Source organism: Macaca fascicularis, chromosome 12 (assembly GCF_037993035.2).
Source record: "Macaca fascicularis isolate 582-1 chromosome 12, T2T-MFA8v1.1".
NCBI classification, from domain to species: Eukaryota; Metazoa; Chordata; class Mammalia; order Primates; family Cercopithecidae; genus Macaca; species Macaca fascicularis.
Window position 1 is genome coordinate 129,876,326 of NC_088386.1, and position 14,647 is coordinate 129,890,972.

The following is a 14,647-nucleotide window of genomic DNA, read 5'->3' on the forward strand; positions in this document are numbered from 1 at the left end:
GACAAAAAAAATCCCTGGGCTGGGACGCCTATTTCTATGTAGATGAAGTGAAGCCATTGAAGAAGTTGAATAGTTTCATTGTTGCTGGTTGTCCACTTGGAGTGCTACCTTCATTTCCCATTGTCTCATTTTAAAAGGGAACGTTAAATGGCTGAAATGGATGTGAAGTCAATCACTGTAAGCATGGGTTTTGCAAAAGAGAAAAGGATTGCCCAGTCAGGAGATGGGAGAACAGTTGTCAAATCTGCTTCCTCAAAGATAAGGATTAGGGATATTTAAGGAGTTAAGAGGCGGTTGTTCTATGGCGTGGGGAAAGGTGATAGGCAGTGGAGAAGGAATGAGGTAATTGGTGGTTTGTGCAGGTGTAGTCAGGGTTCATGGCTCTTCATAGGACACCTGTTCAGAAAATGGCAGTGTTAGCGTGATCTGAGGGAGGAGTTTTGGCCCTCTGACATTGAAAGGTCATCTTTTGGGCATATGTGCACGCCCAGTTGAAGAGTCAACAGTCTCAGCTGTTTTGAACTGGATAAGAGCAGCTCGCTAGTTCCTGAAAAACAACTTTAGCAACTGTTATCATAGTGACGTATGTGTCAGAGATGTTATCTAGAAGGAAACTAGTGGTGATTTAGTTATATATTGTTTGTCTACATGACTTTTAGCTACATAGATTTTAAAATCAACTAGATGGAAGCAGTTAAAAGCAAGCAAGGCAGGTGAAGTTTGGCAGGCTTGATTAGGTTAGCCCTCGGTGTCAAAATCTGTCTAGAGGAAGGAGACCGTGTGCTGAGAGGCTGGATTTATGCCCTGTAAGAACTGGTTAAAAGAAGTAGGTGTAAAACTTCTAAGGATCACATCATACTTACCTGAAAATATTGGAAGGACTTTGATGTGGAGATGACTAAAATTGTTCCTCATTAGTGAAGACTGTAGTAAAATTAGAGAATGGAAATAGTCAACAAAGGGACTTTCTAACGATTGGAGGAGGGGGCTGCCTCTCAGCTCCTGATGCTTTCTTACAAGAGCTAATCCAGAGAGGCCAGTGACCGCTCTGAGGGTAGATTCGTACTTGGGCAGCATATTATACTAGGGTCATTTCCAACTTTAGATTCTAGTTTTATGCTAAATAATATTTTTGTAGGTATAGTATTTATTCTACTTTGCCCCTCCCCAATAAAACCCTGTATAACCCTTAGCATTGAGAAGATAATCAGATCTAAACCTTAAAAAGGCCAGCATACAGAATTGTGTTTTATAAAGCAAAGTTATTGACACAAAGGCTATCCAAGGAAGATTCATTCGAATCCAACCAATATGGGGGTCCAGGAGCAGAGTGCCCGACTTACCATGGTGGCATTGCCTAACTTGTTTAGAGGCTCTGGTTAGACATTCATTGTCCATGAGAGTCCTCTAGAGACTGGTTAAAGATGCAGACAGATTCCCTGGACCCACCTCCCAGAGAGCCTGATGAGGTAGATATGGAATAGGGTCAATAATCTGTTTTTTTTTTTGTTTGTTTGTTTGTTTTGTTTTGTTTTGAGATGGAGTCTCACTCTGTTGCCCAGACTAGAGTGCAGTGGTGTGATCTCTGCTCACTGAAACCTCCGTCTCCCGGGTTCAAGCAATTCTCCTGCCTCAGCCTCCTGAGTAGCTGGGATTACGGGCGCCCACCACCACGCCTGGCTAAGTTTTGTATTTTTAGTAGAGATGGGGTTTCACCATCTTGGCCAGGCTGGTCATGAACTCCTGACCTCGTGATCCACTCGCCTCAGCCTCCCAGAGTTCTGGGATTACAAACGTGAGCCACTGCGCCTGGCCAAGAATCTGTATTTTTAAGTGAACACTTCTCAGCAGCACTGTCTGAGGTCCCCTCTTCTTCCTTGCCATACAACATAGCTGCCAGTGCTGTGTCCTGACGCCTACAGGGATGGGGACTTGATTTTAGGGGTCTGTGAGTCCAGAATGGAAACTTTGCCCAGTGCCGGTTGACCATTTACTGTTCCTATGTGTTGACAGGTGCTTGGATTCTCACGGGAGGCACCCATTATGGCCTGATGAAGTACATCGGGGAGGTGGTGAGAGATAACACCATCAGCAGGAGTTCAGAGGAGAATATTGTGGCCATTGGCGTGGCAGCTTGGGGCATGGTCTCCAACCGGGACACCCTCATCAGGAATTGTGATGCTGAGGTACGGGTGGGACAGGAGGAGGTCTGCTAGGTCACATGGAAGAAAGACCATGGCATGAGCCTGTGGCCTGAACCCTGGGGCTCTGTGATGGAGCCAGACCATGGGGAAGTCTGCCTTGCAAGGAGTGTCTTTGGGACCTTAAAGGAATTGAAAACAAGGATGACGTACATAATTAACTGCTGGGAAAGAGTTAACAATGAATGTTGCTTTGTTCATTAAGATGTGTTCTCAGCAATCTCATATCACAGTCAGGTTCTTTATTCTTTATAACCAAGGCTTACATCCATTTCAGGAGGGCTCAAGCCCAACCGCAGTATCTTGATTGCTTGGCTACACTCAGAGGAATACAAATCAATGGATATTGTCCTTGGTTAATTTGGCATTAAGAAGGTTGTGAGACAACCCCCAGCCTCCACCCGGCAAATGTTTCCTGTGAACATATTTAGAGAATAATGAGCCTTTCATGTTAAAAATACAAGGTAGACATATGGGTTTTGTATCAAGTGTAGCATTTTGAAAACAACATTTCTAGTAGTTGAGGACCTTCTTAAGCAACAGGTGTTCTCTGCCCAGAAGCTTTGGGCCAAATGTTCAGATATCCACATTTAAGCTATACCTTCTCCCATCTGGGCTCCTTAGAAGCAGCAAATGTTAAGGATTTTTGGAATTGCTGTGATTCTTCTTTTAGAATTATTTTATTTTTGTGTCTTGGTTACCATTTTTGAGATATATAAGGGGCAGGGGAGAGTGGGAGGTGTTTTTTTGTGCATCTTCAAGGAGGAAGCATGGTAGAGGGGGAGGAGGGTACATTTCGAAGACAGAGAAGCTGGGGTTGGAGTAATCATTCCTTTTCGAGCTGCATAGTCTGGAGCCAGTTCCCTTCTTCAAGTTTTTTATAATAATAACCTATATTGTTATGGGACTGATTTATCTAATTGTACAGAGTGAATGGTAGCTTCTATTATTATTATTACATGCTCAACAAGGGATGGCAAAATGGTTTCACATAAAATGCCAACTTCAGGGATGAGAGTGGCCTAGAGCAGGCTTTTGAGGACAGTGGCAGGCTAAGTGGGAAAGAATACCATTATCAATTAGCAATATTTGTAATGGGCACGGGAGTCCGGGAGTCAATGCAGTGTTGTGTAATTATCCCCATGGTAGATGCAGTACATGTGTTAATTCACAGACTCACAAAAAGCCTTGAAAATGTAGGTATTTTTACCCCTGAATAGGAATGAGAAAAGACTTCAAAATCTCCCTAGAGGCTGCTTATAGGGCCCATTTCCTGGCAACAAGTAAAACTTGAAATGAATATATGAAGATTAAAGAACCTGCCAATCATTTGGAAATTAAGAAACAACCAACTATCCCAACCATCTGGTAAACAAATGTAGGATCTAGAATGATCTTTCAAAAATATAATATCAGATAACTTAGAAAGCAATGCAAATGAAAACATTACCTATTGAGAATAATATATATTAATATATCAGTATGGCCAAAGCCGCACTCAAAGTAAAATGCATAGCCATATACCTTTATTAGGAAAATTAAAATTAATAAGTAATTCATTAATCATAATAACAAAACCTAATGTTAATATAATAGTACTTACTGTGTACTAGGTTCTATTCTAGTGTTTTACGTATATTAACTCATTTGATCTTCATAACAAAACTATGAGGTAAGTACTACTGTTCCCTTCTCATTATAAATGAGAAAAGTGAGGCATACAGAAAGTAAGAAAGTTTCTTAGTGCACAGATCTCGTTAGTGGCAGGTCCATGGTGCACAATCTTTTAACCACTACAGTATTCAAATTAATACATTTTAAAAATCATATCACCAGCAAAACTCTGAATTCTTTCTGAATACTATTTTTTCCTTCTGTTCTCCTTGAGTTTTGGTGGTGATATTATTTTTAAAACTTATTAAATTCTATTGTTGGAGTTAAGATTGAAAACTTTTTAATGCAACCCTGATACTTTAAAAACTAAATGCCTTTGAATGGAGCTTGAGAGTGAGGAACGTTTTTGGTAAGGATTCCTTTCTTTATGTTCCTCAAGCAGCTTTTTATCCTCTGGTATTTTGGGGACAAAGTATCCATTTAATTACTTCTTTTTGTGGTCCTGTTGCTGTGCGCTTCTCAAGTGCAAAGACTATTTCATTCATTTTCTAATCCCTAGATCCTGGCATGGGTCATGGCATATGATAGATTCCAGACAACTATGTATGTGTGCATTTCAATGTCTGCTTCTACCTGTATTCACACACACACAAATACACACACACACACACATTTGCACATACAGTTTCCTGAATGCTGAATTTCAATTTTGTTGAATTTTTGCAAAAGAGCACGGAGCAATGAACCAAGAATGGGACTGGGAATCTGATCCTTACATTGTCTCTGGCCATTTATGAGAAAATGAGCACGTGACACTACCATTTTGAACTTCCATTTCCTCATATTTAAAAGGAAGTCGGTGCTATAAGATCACTAAGATCCCTCTGAATTTAAAAATTCAGAATTTTTAAATCTGGGAGGAGGCATAATATAATTGAACCTAAAGTATTAGCTTTCGTATGAATATGTAAAAATATCACCATGTATCTTGACTGATAATACAGTCTCAAAGACAAGCTTCCCTGTACTTTTCAGGGCTATTTTTCAGCCCAGTACCTTATGGATGACTTCACGAGAGACCCTCTGTATATCCTGGACAACAACCACACGCATTTGCTGCTCGTGGACAATGGCTGTCATGGACATCCCACCGTGGAAGCAAAGCTCCGGAATCAGCTAGAGAAATACATCTCTGAGCGCACTATTCAAGGTCAGTGGTTAGGAAGTAGGACACCAGACATGTACAATAACCATAGCAGCCACAGCATCAACAACAATCGCTACCAACTATTGAGTGATGCATGAGAAACACGCCTGATCAGGTATTTTTATTGCCAAAGAACTGTTATTTCTCTTCTTTTTTCAACACACCAGGAATGCTTCTGCCAGGGTCATTGTGGTATGTACCCTTCAACATGCTGAAGGCAATGATAAATACGGCCATCTTCCACTGTAGTTTGTCAGTATCAAGAGCTGGCTGTCTTCTTCTGGTAGATACCATTTAAGACCAAATACGATCTGCGACGACAAATATGAGTTTATGAAACAATGCAATTAGCTAGGAGAGAAAAGATAAAACTAACCTACTAGTTTAACAATGGTATGGTTTACTTTTGTGAATCTTGGCTACTTCTGAGTAACAGAAAACAGTGGTCTCAAGAGAAGAATGCAATAGTTGAGTGAAAGCCATTATTTGCCATAGTTAAGTGACATGTACTTTCTTTCTTCCTGTGGACAGGGTATTGAGACGTGTCCTGCCGTGAAACAAGATTACCTTGTGATTTAGTGATAGACATAATGGCAGGAACTTGTTGGAGATGTTCTCAGTTATTTTCCTTTCACAATCGGACATACACGAGGGAAGAAACTATATATGCAATAAACTCTGTTGAAAGACCACTGGTTATGCCAAGTTCTCACTCACTCAAGAAAGCATAGGATTATGCAAATGAGTGAGAGCATCATTATTATAAGGATAAACTTAAACCTAGTTTAATTTATAGGTGCAAAGGTAAATAATGCACGGGCTTTAAATATTTAAATATGTATTTTAAGTATCAATGACAAATTGCAACATGACCCATGTCATGCTATTACTAGCGTGGGGCGAAAACACTCGTCCGTCTTTCATGAGTAGATAACGTTCAAGTCCGTGAGATGTGAAGCTGTCTCTCCACACCGTGGCTCACGGGGCAGAAGCTCTTGGTCCAACTTTTCACAGTGGTAGATGAGTATTTCCAATGAGCTCAAAATATCCTTTACTTTTTATGTGTTACAGATTCCAACTACGGTGGCAAGATCCCCATCGTGTGTTTTGCCCAAGGAGGTGGAAAAGAGACTTTGAAAGTGAGTCCTGATTTAGTTTTCTAGAAGGTTGGTTAATAAACCTATCCAACAAATTTGTATTTTCAGGGATTTGAGCTTATCTAATCTAACCTAGTTCATTTTACTACAGCAAGTAGGTAGTGTTTTCCCTCCATATACCATTCCCCTCACAGACTCCAGTTGTTCCTCAGTCAAGAAGATTTGGGAGGAGAATTTCAGTGACATGAATAGCCTGTGTACTTGGTGTTGGCCCTGACAATCAACCTGCCAAAGAGAAGAGGTGACATTAACTCAGGAGACTTAAAGATTGTAATCAGCATACATATGAGAAAGCTATGGCCACCCCATCTACATTGAGATGAGCTATGATCGTACACACACAGATTGCCCTCAAATCAAATGTTTCCAGACCACCTAAGGCCCATTTATATGCCGTGTGGGGATACAGGTATGTCACATGATGGAATCCCAAACCCTAAGTGATTCTGAGATCATGGAAACTTCTTGAATGTTTCTGCACCTGCACTATTGAGCAACTGAGCAGGAATTTGACTTCCCGGCCAATCTGTGTGGACTCATGACTGAGTTCATCCTGCCTGCAGCCAGGCTTCTGTTTGACGTTTTTTGTTGTTTGTTTGTTTTTGTTTGAGAATCCACTTGAATCAAAACCTTTTATTCATTTATATTTTTATTTATTTGTTTTTAACTTTTTGGTTTAGGGGTACATGTGTGGGTTTTATGTATAGGTAAATTGTATGTCACGGGGTTTGGCATACAGATTATTTTGTCACCCAGGTAATAAGCATAGTACCCCATAGGTAGTTTTAATAAATAAGCATAGTACCCCATAGGTAGTATGACTGCATTTTAGTAAGTATTGTAAACAATTTTCAAGAGCTCATTTTTCTAGGAATAGCACAAGAAAGTCATTTTTAACTCATCTTTTTCATGAATTTCCACAATGATTTGCATATTCCTCCTTTTACACACCCTATTTTACCTCTAAGACAGGGAATAGATTAAAGATACCTGTGACCCTCGATCTTTCATCAGAATAAATCCCTAGAGCTAAAAGTAAGTGCTGGCAAAGTTATCTGGAATCATCATCTAGTACTTCTCGTTATTCTTTTATGTAACAATGGTCTTTTTCTTCATCCAATCAACAGATATTTATTGAGTATCTACTATGAGATTTACAATTGAGACCATGGTTAAATAAAAATCTTCAAGGAAACATGAAAATAGAGATTTTTCTCAGTGTGTGTCAGTGTATCAAAACCTTTTTTATGTCTAGTGTTCCATTATTGGAACGCTAAGCATGTGGGAGTTATTTATATCCTACTGCTCAAGGTCATCGCCAAGGTGATCACCAAAAATTAAAAAAATTGCAACTTCCAGCATAAATGGCTCGAATCTGAAAAAGCAGCCACATCAAAGAGGAAGAGGGGTGGAGAAAAAGTCATTGAAATACGGTTACATTTATTATCTTACCAGAGCAAATATTAGATTTGGAATGAAGATTTCTTGGCTTAGGGTGTAGGGGGAGACTGGAGAGCTGCTGCTGATCTAGGGCACTGCATTTCTACGGCAGTTTCCAGTGCCGTCTGCTCAGCCAATTAACAACCTACAGTAGCGGGGACAGGAGAGGTGAGGGGAACTAGGAGAAAATACTCAGCCAGGGCCAGGCACTGTGACTCAGGCCTGTAATCCCTGCACTTTGGGAGGCCGAGGCAGGTGGATCACCTGAGGTCAGGAGTTCGAGACCAGCCTGGCCAACATGGCAAAACCCCGTCTCTACTAAAAAATACAAAAATTAGCTGGGCGCAGTGGCAGGTGCCTGTAATCCCAGCTATTCAGGGGGCTGAGGCAGTAGAATCGCTTGAACCCAGGAGCCAGAGGTTGCAGTGAGCCGAGACTGCGCCATTGCACTCCAGCCTGGGAGACAGAGCAAGACTTAGTCTCAAAAAAAAAAAAAAAAAAAAAGAAAAGAAAAAAAGAAAGTACCCAGCTGGTGCCTCTGCATCGCTTCCTGGTTCAGCCCCCATCAGCACACCCACGACCGCCTGTGGTGCAGACACTTGAGGCACACAGAGGGACCCCAGCCTGCTCTGTGACTCTCACCCTCTGTGGTCCCCAATCGTGGCACCACACATCTGGCTTTCTATGTGATGTCTTCTCTAAGGAAAGCACTCAGACCTAAAAACAAGTGCTTTTCAATTTCTTTTGTACCTCTAGGTAGATCATTGTATCTTGCTGTCCAGTGATTAGAATCCTTAAAATATGATCCTCCTCTGCTGACCTCTGCAGTTATTATAAAGGTCATAAAAGTGTGCTAGGTGTTTATCCAGAAAGAAGATATATTTATTCATTTTTAATAACAGGGGCAGGGGAAATTATTTGAGGAGGGAAATGTGTGAGTAAACATCACATAAAACATGTGGTTGCTGTTTTTAAGCTATTTTCATACCTTAAAAGTATGAGTATTGGTTACTACTAACCTCTTTCAGATAAGCTATCAACAGTAATGCTGAATACAGTCTTAATACGTGCCACTCAAATCTATTATGTCAGTACTTGGAATGATCGATTTTGTGTACAGGGATATTTTAAAGCACTTACCCATGGAAAACTTAAGCTAGTCATATGTGTTCTTATTATGGAACTCGTTGTGGGTGCAAGATTTCATAAAGCAGGTTACATTTCTCATTCATAAAGCAATTGCCAACTTTTGATTTGCTTCTGAATTAAAATAAAAACCCCAAAGGAAAAAATGTAGGGATGGGTCCATGTGTTTTTACCAGCTTGGCTCAGAACCTTAGTCCGGAGCTGGGTTCTATGGACCAAGGTCTCTTTGATCTGCCTGACTCTGTCTCCTTCCTCCAGGCCATCAATACTTCCATCAAAAGTAAAATTCCTTGTGTGGTGGTGGAAGGCTCGGGCCAAATCGCTGATGTGATCGCCAGCCTGGTGGAGGTGGAGGATGCCCTGACATCTTCTGCCGTCAAGGAGAAGCTGGTACGCTTTTTACCCCGCACGGTGTCCCGGCTGCCGGAGGAGGAGACTGAGAGTTGGATCAAATGGGTGAGTTGTTGGGACCGTGTCTGGAGGCTGAGAAAATGAGACTAGTTTGTGAGAAGGGAGAATGCCTTAAACGCCCAACTCCACCAGCAGCCGTATATATTCAATATTTTCTCCGTGCCTTTCAGACTCAGCAGGTGACTTGCTAGAAATTGAAGTTCAATAAGTTACATGGCTCACCAAGTGTATGATATTTCTACTTGAGATATTGCATTTTTCAGAGTTTACTGAAAAAGGGAAAACTGATGGTTTTATACAAATGTTCTTACTGGGACGTTGTAATATCTTATTCAAGTCCAGGAGAGAGATAGACAAAAGACTCTGGCAAAAAGAGATAAACATATCAGCCTTACTGATGATGAAGGCAAAGTTGAAAGAGGTGGCTTGAGGTGCAGAACATTGGACCTGCATATGCTAAGTCTCAGAATAAGACAGATGAGCCCACCCTGACACAGGCAGCCCCGGACACCTGCTGACCTCCCTGCTGGGCTAGACATGGAGGCTGCAGACCAGGGCACTAGTACTTTGCAAGGAGCAAAGCCCAGTGAGAGAAGGAGAGGGCTGGCTGGGCAACGCCAATATTGCTCCCCAACCCTGAGTAGGGCTAAGTGAAAGAGTGGAGATTGACCAGGCAGCTAATTGTGATGAGGCTTCTCCCTATGGAATTCTGTTGATTGGGAAAAGCAGCACTCGCTTTCCAAAGTGCTTATATATTTTTGATTCTCTAGGCATTCATACTTAACTACTTTGAGTCAGTTCTGAACATATAAACAGGGCTGGGTGCAGTGACTCTTGTCTGTAATCCCAACCCTTTGGGAGGCCAAGGCCGGAAGATCGCTTGAGGCCAGGAGTTCAAGACCTGCCTGGACAACGTAGTGAGACTCCGTCCCTACAAACAAACAAACAAAAATTACCCAGACATACAACTCTAGTACCAGCTACTTGGTAGGTTGAGGTGGGAGAATCACTTGAGCCAGGGAGTTTGAGGCTGCAGTGAGCTGCTAGCCATTGCACTCTAGTCTGGGTGACAGTGAGATCCCATCTCAGGAAAAAAACCAAAACAAACAATCAAAAAAAGCATATAAACAGGCCATTTCCAAAGTATACATATCAAAGTAAGACACTGCGTATTGATTGCATATTGATTACCACTCTTAACGTCATTTCCTGTGACGGATGGAATAAATTCAGTGGTCAGTTCAGGGATCCCCATAGAGGAAGAAACAGATGACTCCTAATTTATCCACCAAAGACAGCCCCAGGTCCACTTCAGTGACTTTCCTCTTACTCCTTGTACAAGCTGGCTTGCCAGGTCTTGACCAGGCTGTGTCCAACGAACAGAGGCCATCTGAAGGGTTACCACACCCTTTATAAGGGATTTTGATTTCTGCTTCATGAAAACGGTTACAGGCAACTCATCTGAAATAGGCTAAAAGGCATATTGTACCTTCTTTGATTATATTATCCTTTCTGCAATTCATAGCTAATTCATATTCATACTGAATATGCTAATGATATATCATAATTATAATCACGTCAATCAGAAGACATATATCAATAATAAAAATTAGTCTAGAATTTTAATTAGGCACTCATAAAGGGCTTCGCAATTGGTACAGATTTCCCAAAAGACCAAGCTCAAGAGTGGGATTATTAATTAATGAATGTATACATTCAGGCAAATATTACTTAGGCAACTTTCCAGGGCAGTCCTGGGTGTCCTCACTGACTATGTAGACAAGCAGCCCCAAACCTGGACTCCCAGCTTCTTGATCACTCTAAGTGACGCATTATACCTCTCCCACTGGACTCACACCTTCCTCTCCTAAAAGCCACCACGGTTATTCCCCCCATGCCTATTTGTCAACTTCTTGAGAACTTGACCCTTCACAGTCTTCCAATCTATCAACCAATCTAGATATCATTCATTTATTTATTCATCTTTAACTCTCATTTATTAATTTATTCAGTAGATATTTGTTGAGCACATACTGCGTGCCAGGTTCTGAAATAGGCACTTCAGAAAGAATTGCGTACACAACAGAAAGTCTGTGTTCTCATAGACAAAACAGAAGTTGAAAAAAGGTTTATGTCGAGGGATGACAGTACAATGCATTCTGTAATTGCAAGCTGAAATGGGTGTTCAGAAGAAAGGTAACATGGATACAGAAAGGCAGGTGCTGAGGGAGCCTGGACTGGTGTGGGGCTTTCTGGAAGGCTTCCCAGAGGAAGTGACATGAGAGCCAAGATCTGAAGGATGGAGAGTTAACGACGTGGGGGCTGGGGTTGTGGTGGTGGTGGGAACTGCATGTGCAAAGGTCCTGAGGTAGGAGGCATGCCTGAGGAGTGAAAGACGGCCATGAGGGTGGAAATGGTGAGTGGGAACTAAGAACTTGTGAGGGCCCAGCCCAGGAGGCTCCCTGGGCCCTGTTTGGTCTTGTTCAAGTGTAATGGGATATTGTTAAAAGGTTTGAAGCAGGGAGAAAACGAGATGGGAGTTGTGTTCAGGAGAGCTCACTCTGGCAGCAGTGGGGCAGAGGATGGAGGAGGCAGGAGTGTGCGGGATGGAGTCCCAGCTAGGAGGCCCCTGTAGCTGTCTCTGGGGTCCATCGGTTTACTTGATATACATATTCATTTTCTTCTTCTTCCTTTTTATTTCAAAGGAAAAGAAAAATAACTCCTTGGTTCTGCCCACCTCCCCTTGTGCCCCAGAATTTGGGGACCTTCAGACCTCCTCCCTGCCTGTCAGTCCTAGCTGGACCCCTATTCTTCAGCCTGAACAAAGGCTGCAGACGGATGAAGACGGCCTTTCCTTCACGCTATCATTCCCGTCCACCCTCTCCTTCAAAATCTCCATGGTTTATCTTTTCCTGCAGTTTTCATTGATTTATTCATCAACTACCTGCGTGCTTTGAACTAAGACCTCCATCGCCACCTTTCCCAGGCAGCTGCAGCCTCAAAAGTTCACCTTCTAATTTCCAAATCCAAGTGCTCTTCTTGCCATCTTCAAACAGCTAGATGCTGAGACTTCGTCTCCCACCCAGTGGAGCCTCTGCAGTTCCAGATCCTTATTTCCAAGTGTCGCCAGGGAAGCCCACCATTGCCTCAAACTCAGTCTAATGGAAGGAAACCAGACTTGCTCCCTTGGCTAGAAGGGGCCGTACTCACCAAGCTCCTGCTGGGCTCGCCAGTGCTCGTAACCTTGGAATTACGGGGTTCTTTACTTTTTAAAATGTCTTAAAGTTAAACATTATAGAAAAATAACAAAGGACAATGTAGAAAATTCTTAATCTTTTTCTCCAGTTTCCAAGTCTTCTTTCTTGTTTGCATTTGAGCTTTTATTTCCTATCGTTTAAATCTTTATGGGCACACTTGGATGGTGTCTACGGTCTTTTATTGTCCCTTCTTGATTTACTCAGTCGTTTAATAACTGAGCATCTGCCATGTGTCAGCTTTGTGACACACACACATGCACACACGCACGTGCACACAGACGCACACATCCCTAGTCAAATGAGGCTCTCAGCTTTTTGATAGGGGCTTTTTGATACGTGTGCTCTTATATAACCGGTACTTTATTCTCACTGTAGTCAAGGACTCATTACAATTCCGAAATGAGAAGCTGATCTGGAACTCCACTACAGGTGGTCTTTTTAAAAAAGATCTCTCACAAAAAGAAAGAAGTTTATGCTCCTCATGCCTAAAATCTGTTGGCTGACAACTTTGTTCTTTAATTTCACCAGCTCAAAGAAATTCTTGAAAGTTCTCACCTATTAACAGTTATTAAAATGGAAGAAGCTGGGGACGAAATTGTGAGCAATGCCATCTCCTACGCTCTGTATAAAGGTGAGTAAAAAATAGCTCCTTTTGAAGTGTCAGCTTTGTGTTGCCTTCTGTGGCTTTTCATGAGGTACATTTCTTTTATAAAACAGCTTTATTGAAAGGCAAGCTTGTGCTTAATTTTGATGATCTTAGATTGGAAGCTAGAATAACTACACTTGCCCTGGTGAGGTGAATCTCCTTGGTCATATGTATTTGGTAGAATAATAATTTTTATGTCATTAAAATACTTGTCAAACACAATCACAGTAGTCTCCAAAGAGCTTTTTCTAACAGTGGTTGAAAATAGTTTTTTACTGGGCCTCAGATTCCTTTGAGAATATGGCAGAACTATGGGTCTTTGTCCTAGCATTCTACATATTTGTACACATATGCACACATACTTCACACATAAGTAATTTTGCATTTAATTTCAGGAGTTTACAAATTTCCTGAAGCTTATGAATGAAACTCAGGTTAAAATATTCTCATTCAGGATCTTTGCTGCTTTAGAATTCCATAAAGTGGATGTTACCCATAGTAAATAGATCCTGGGTTGTCTAGACTTGAATTTGTGACTGATAAATGTAAATTAGCTAGAGTAGAGCTAGGCACATTGGAAGTGCAATTAAAGCATTAGCAATTTATTAGAATCATTCTTATTGTACTTGCCAGACATTTGGTTATAAAAGTATTTATTAAAATGGAATTATATCTGTACAGATACGTAGATGCAGAAAATATTAGCTCTGGAAAAGACAAGAATAACAATGTTGTAAGGTGGCTTATTGTTTCATAGATTTAGATGTAGCATAAGTCAGATATGGCCTTGAAATATAATGCTATGGAATCTGAATCTATGGGAAAAACCTTAATATACCATTATTACACCATTAGGATATTCAATGGAAAAACGTTACTGTAGCCTGAGTTGATCCCCATTATAAACTTTGGGACATACAGGATGTGGTTAAGAATGAGTGAAGATAGAGTGAAGGACAGTTTGAGTGTCTGAATGTAAAAGAACATGCTCAGCATCACCTGTGATAAATAGCTCTGATAAATGGCCACACTGAATGGTTCTGACTCTTATTTCTGGGCCTTTGGTGAGTTGAGTCTTTTCCTGCCCTCTTACAGCCTTCAGCACCAATGAGCAAGACAAGGATAACTGGAATGGGCAGCTGAAGCTTCTGCTGGAGTGGAACCAGCTGGACTTAGCCAATGATGAGATTTTCACCAATGACCGCCGATGGGAGGTGAGCACGAAGCTCTCCTGGGTTATTCTAGTGTTGGGTCTGCACAGTGGTCTGGGCAATGGCTGGTTCATTTCCAGCAAGATTCAATGCTGAATCTCTTAAAGGATTGTTCTATTCCGGAATATCAGGTTTGGTGAGTCTTTATTTCCTTGTCTGCAGCATGGGGTCATAACATTGACTTAGTAGGTTTGTTGTGAAGAGATAATAAAAATAAGTGGTCTAAAATAATATCAACTCCACAGTGCCTTCAGCCACAACATGAGGGTGATTCCCCATATGGGTGCAGAGATGCAGATCTCCTCCTGGATGTGCGTGGGCAGATGTATGGGAAAAATATATGTTGGATGATTGAAA

General features: G+C 41.4%; 1 protein-coding gene across 1 annotated transcript in view; it reads left to right on the forward strand.

The window, feature by feature from the left end:
• TRPM8 (transient receptor potential cation channel subfamily M member 8) overlaps window positions 1-14,647 on the forward strand; it is a 92,314-nt gene that overhangs the window by 13,847 nt on the left and 63,820 nt on the right. Inside the window, exons 5-10 of the mRNA XM_065526284.2 lie at window positions 2,014-2,186; window positions 4,851-5,025; window positions 6,094-6,161; window positions 9,024-9,221; window positions 12,962-13,064; window positions 14,175-14,293. Coding sequence (XP_065382356.1) covers window positions 2,014-2,186; window positions 4,851-5,025; window positions 6,094-6,161; window positions 9,024-9,221; window positions 12,962-13,064; window positions 14,175-14,293 — 836 coding nt within the window. The remainder of the gene's footprint in view (window positions 1-2,013; window positions 2,187-4,850; window positions 5,026-6,093; window positions 6,162-9,023; window positions 9,222-12,961; window positions 13,065-14,174; window positions 14,294-14,647) is intronic.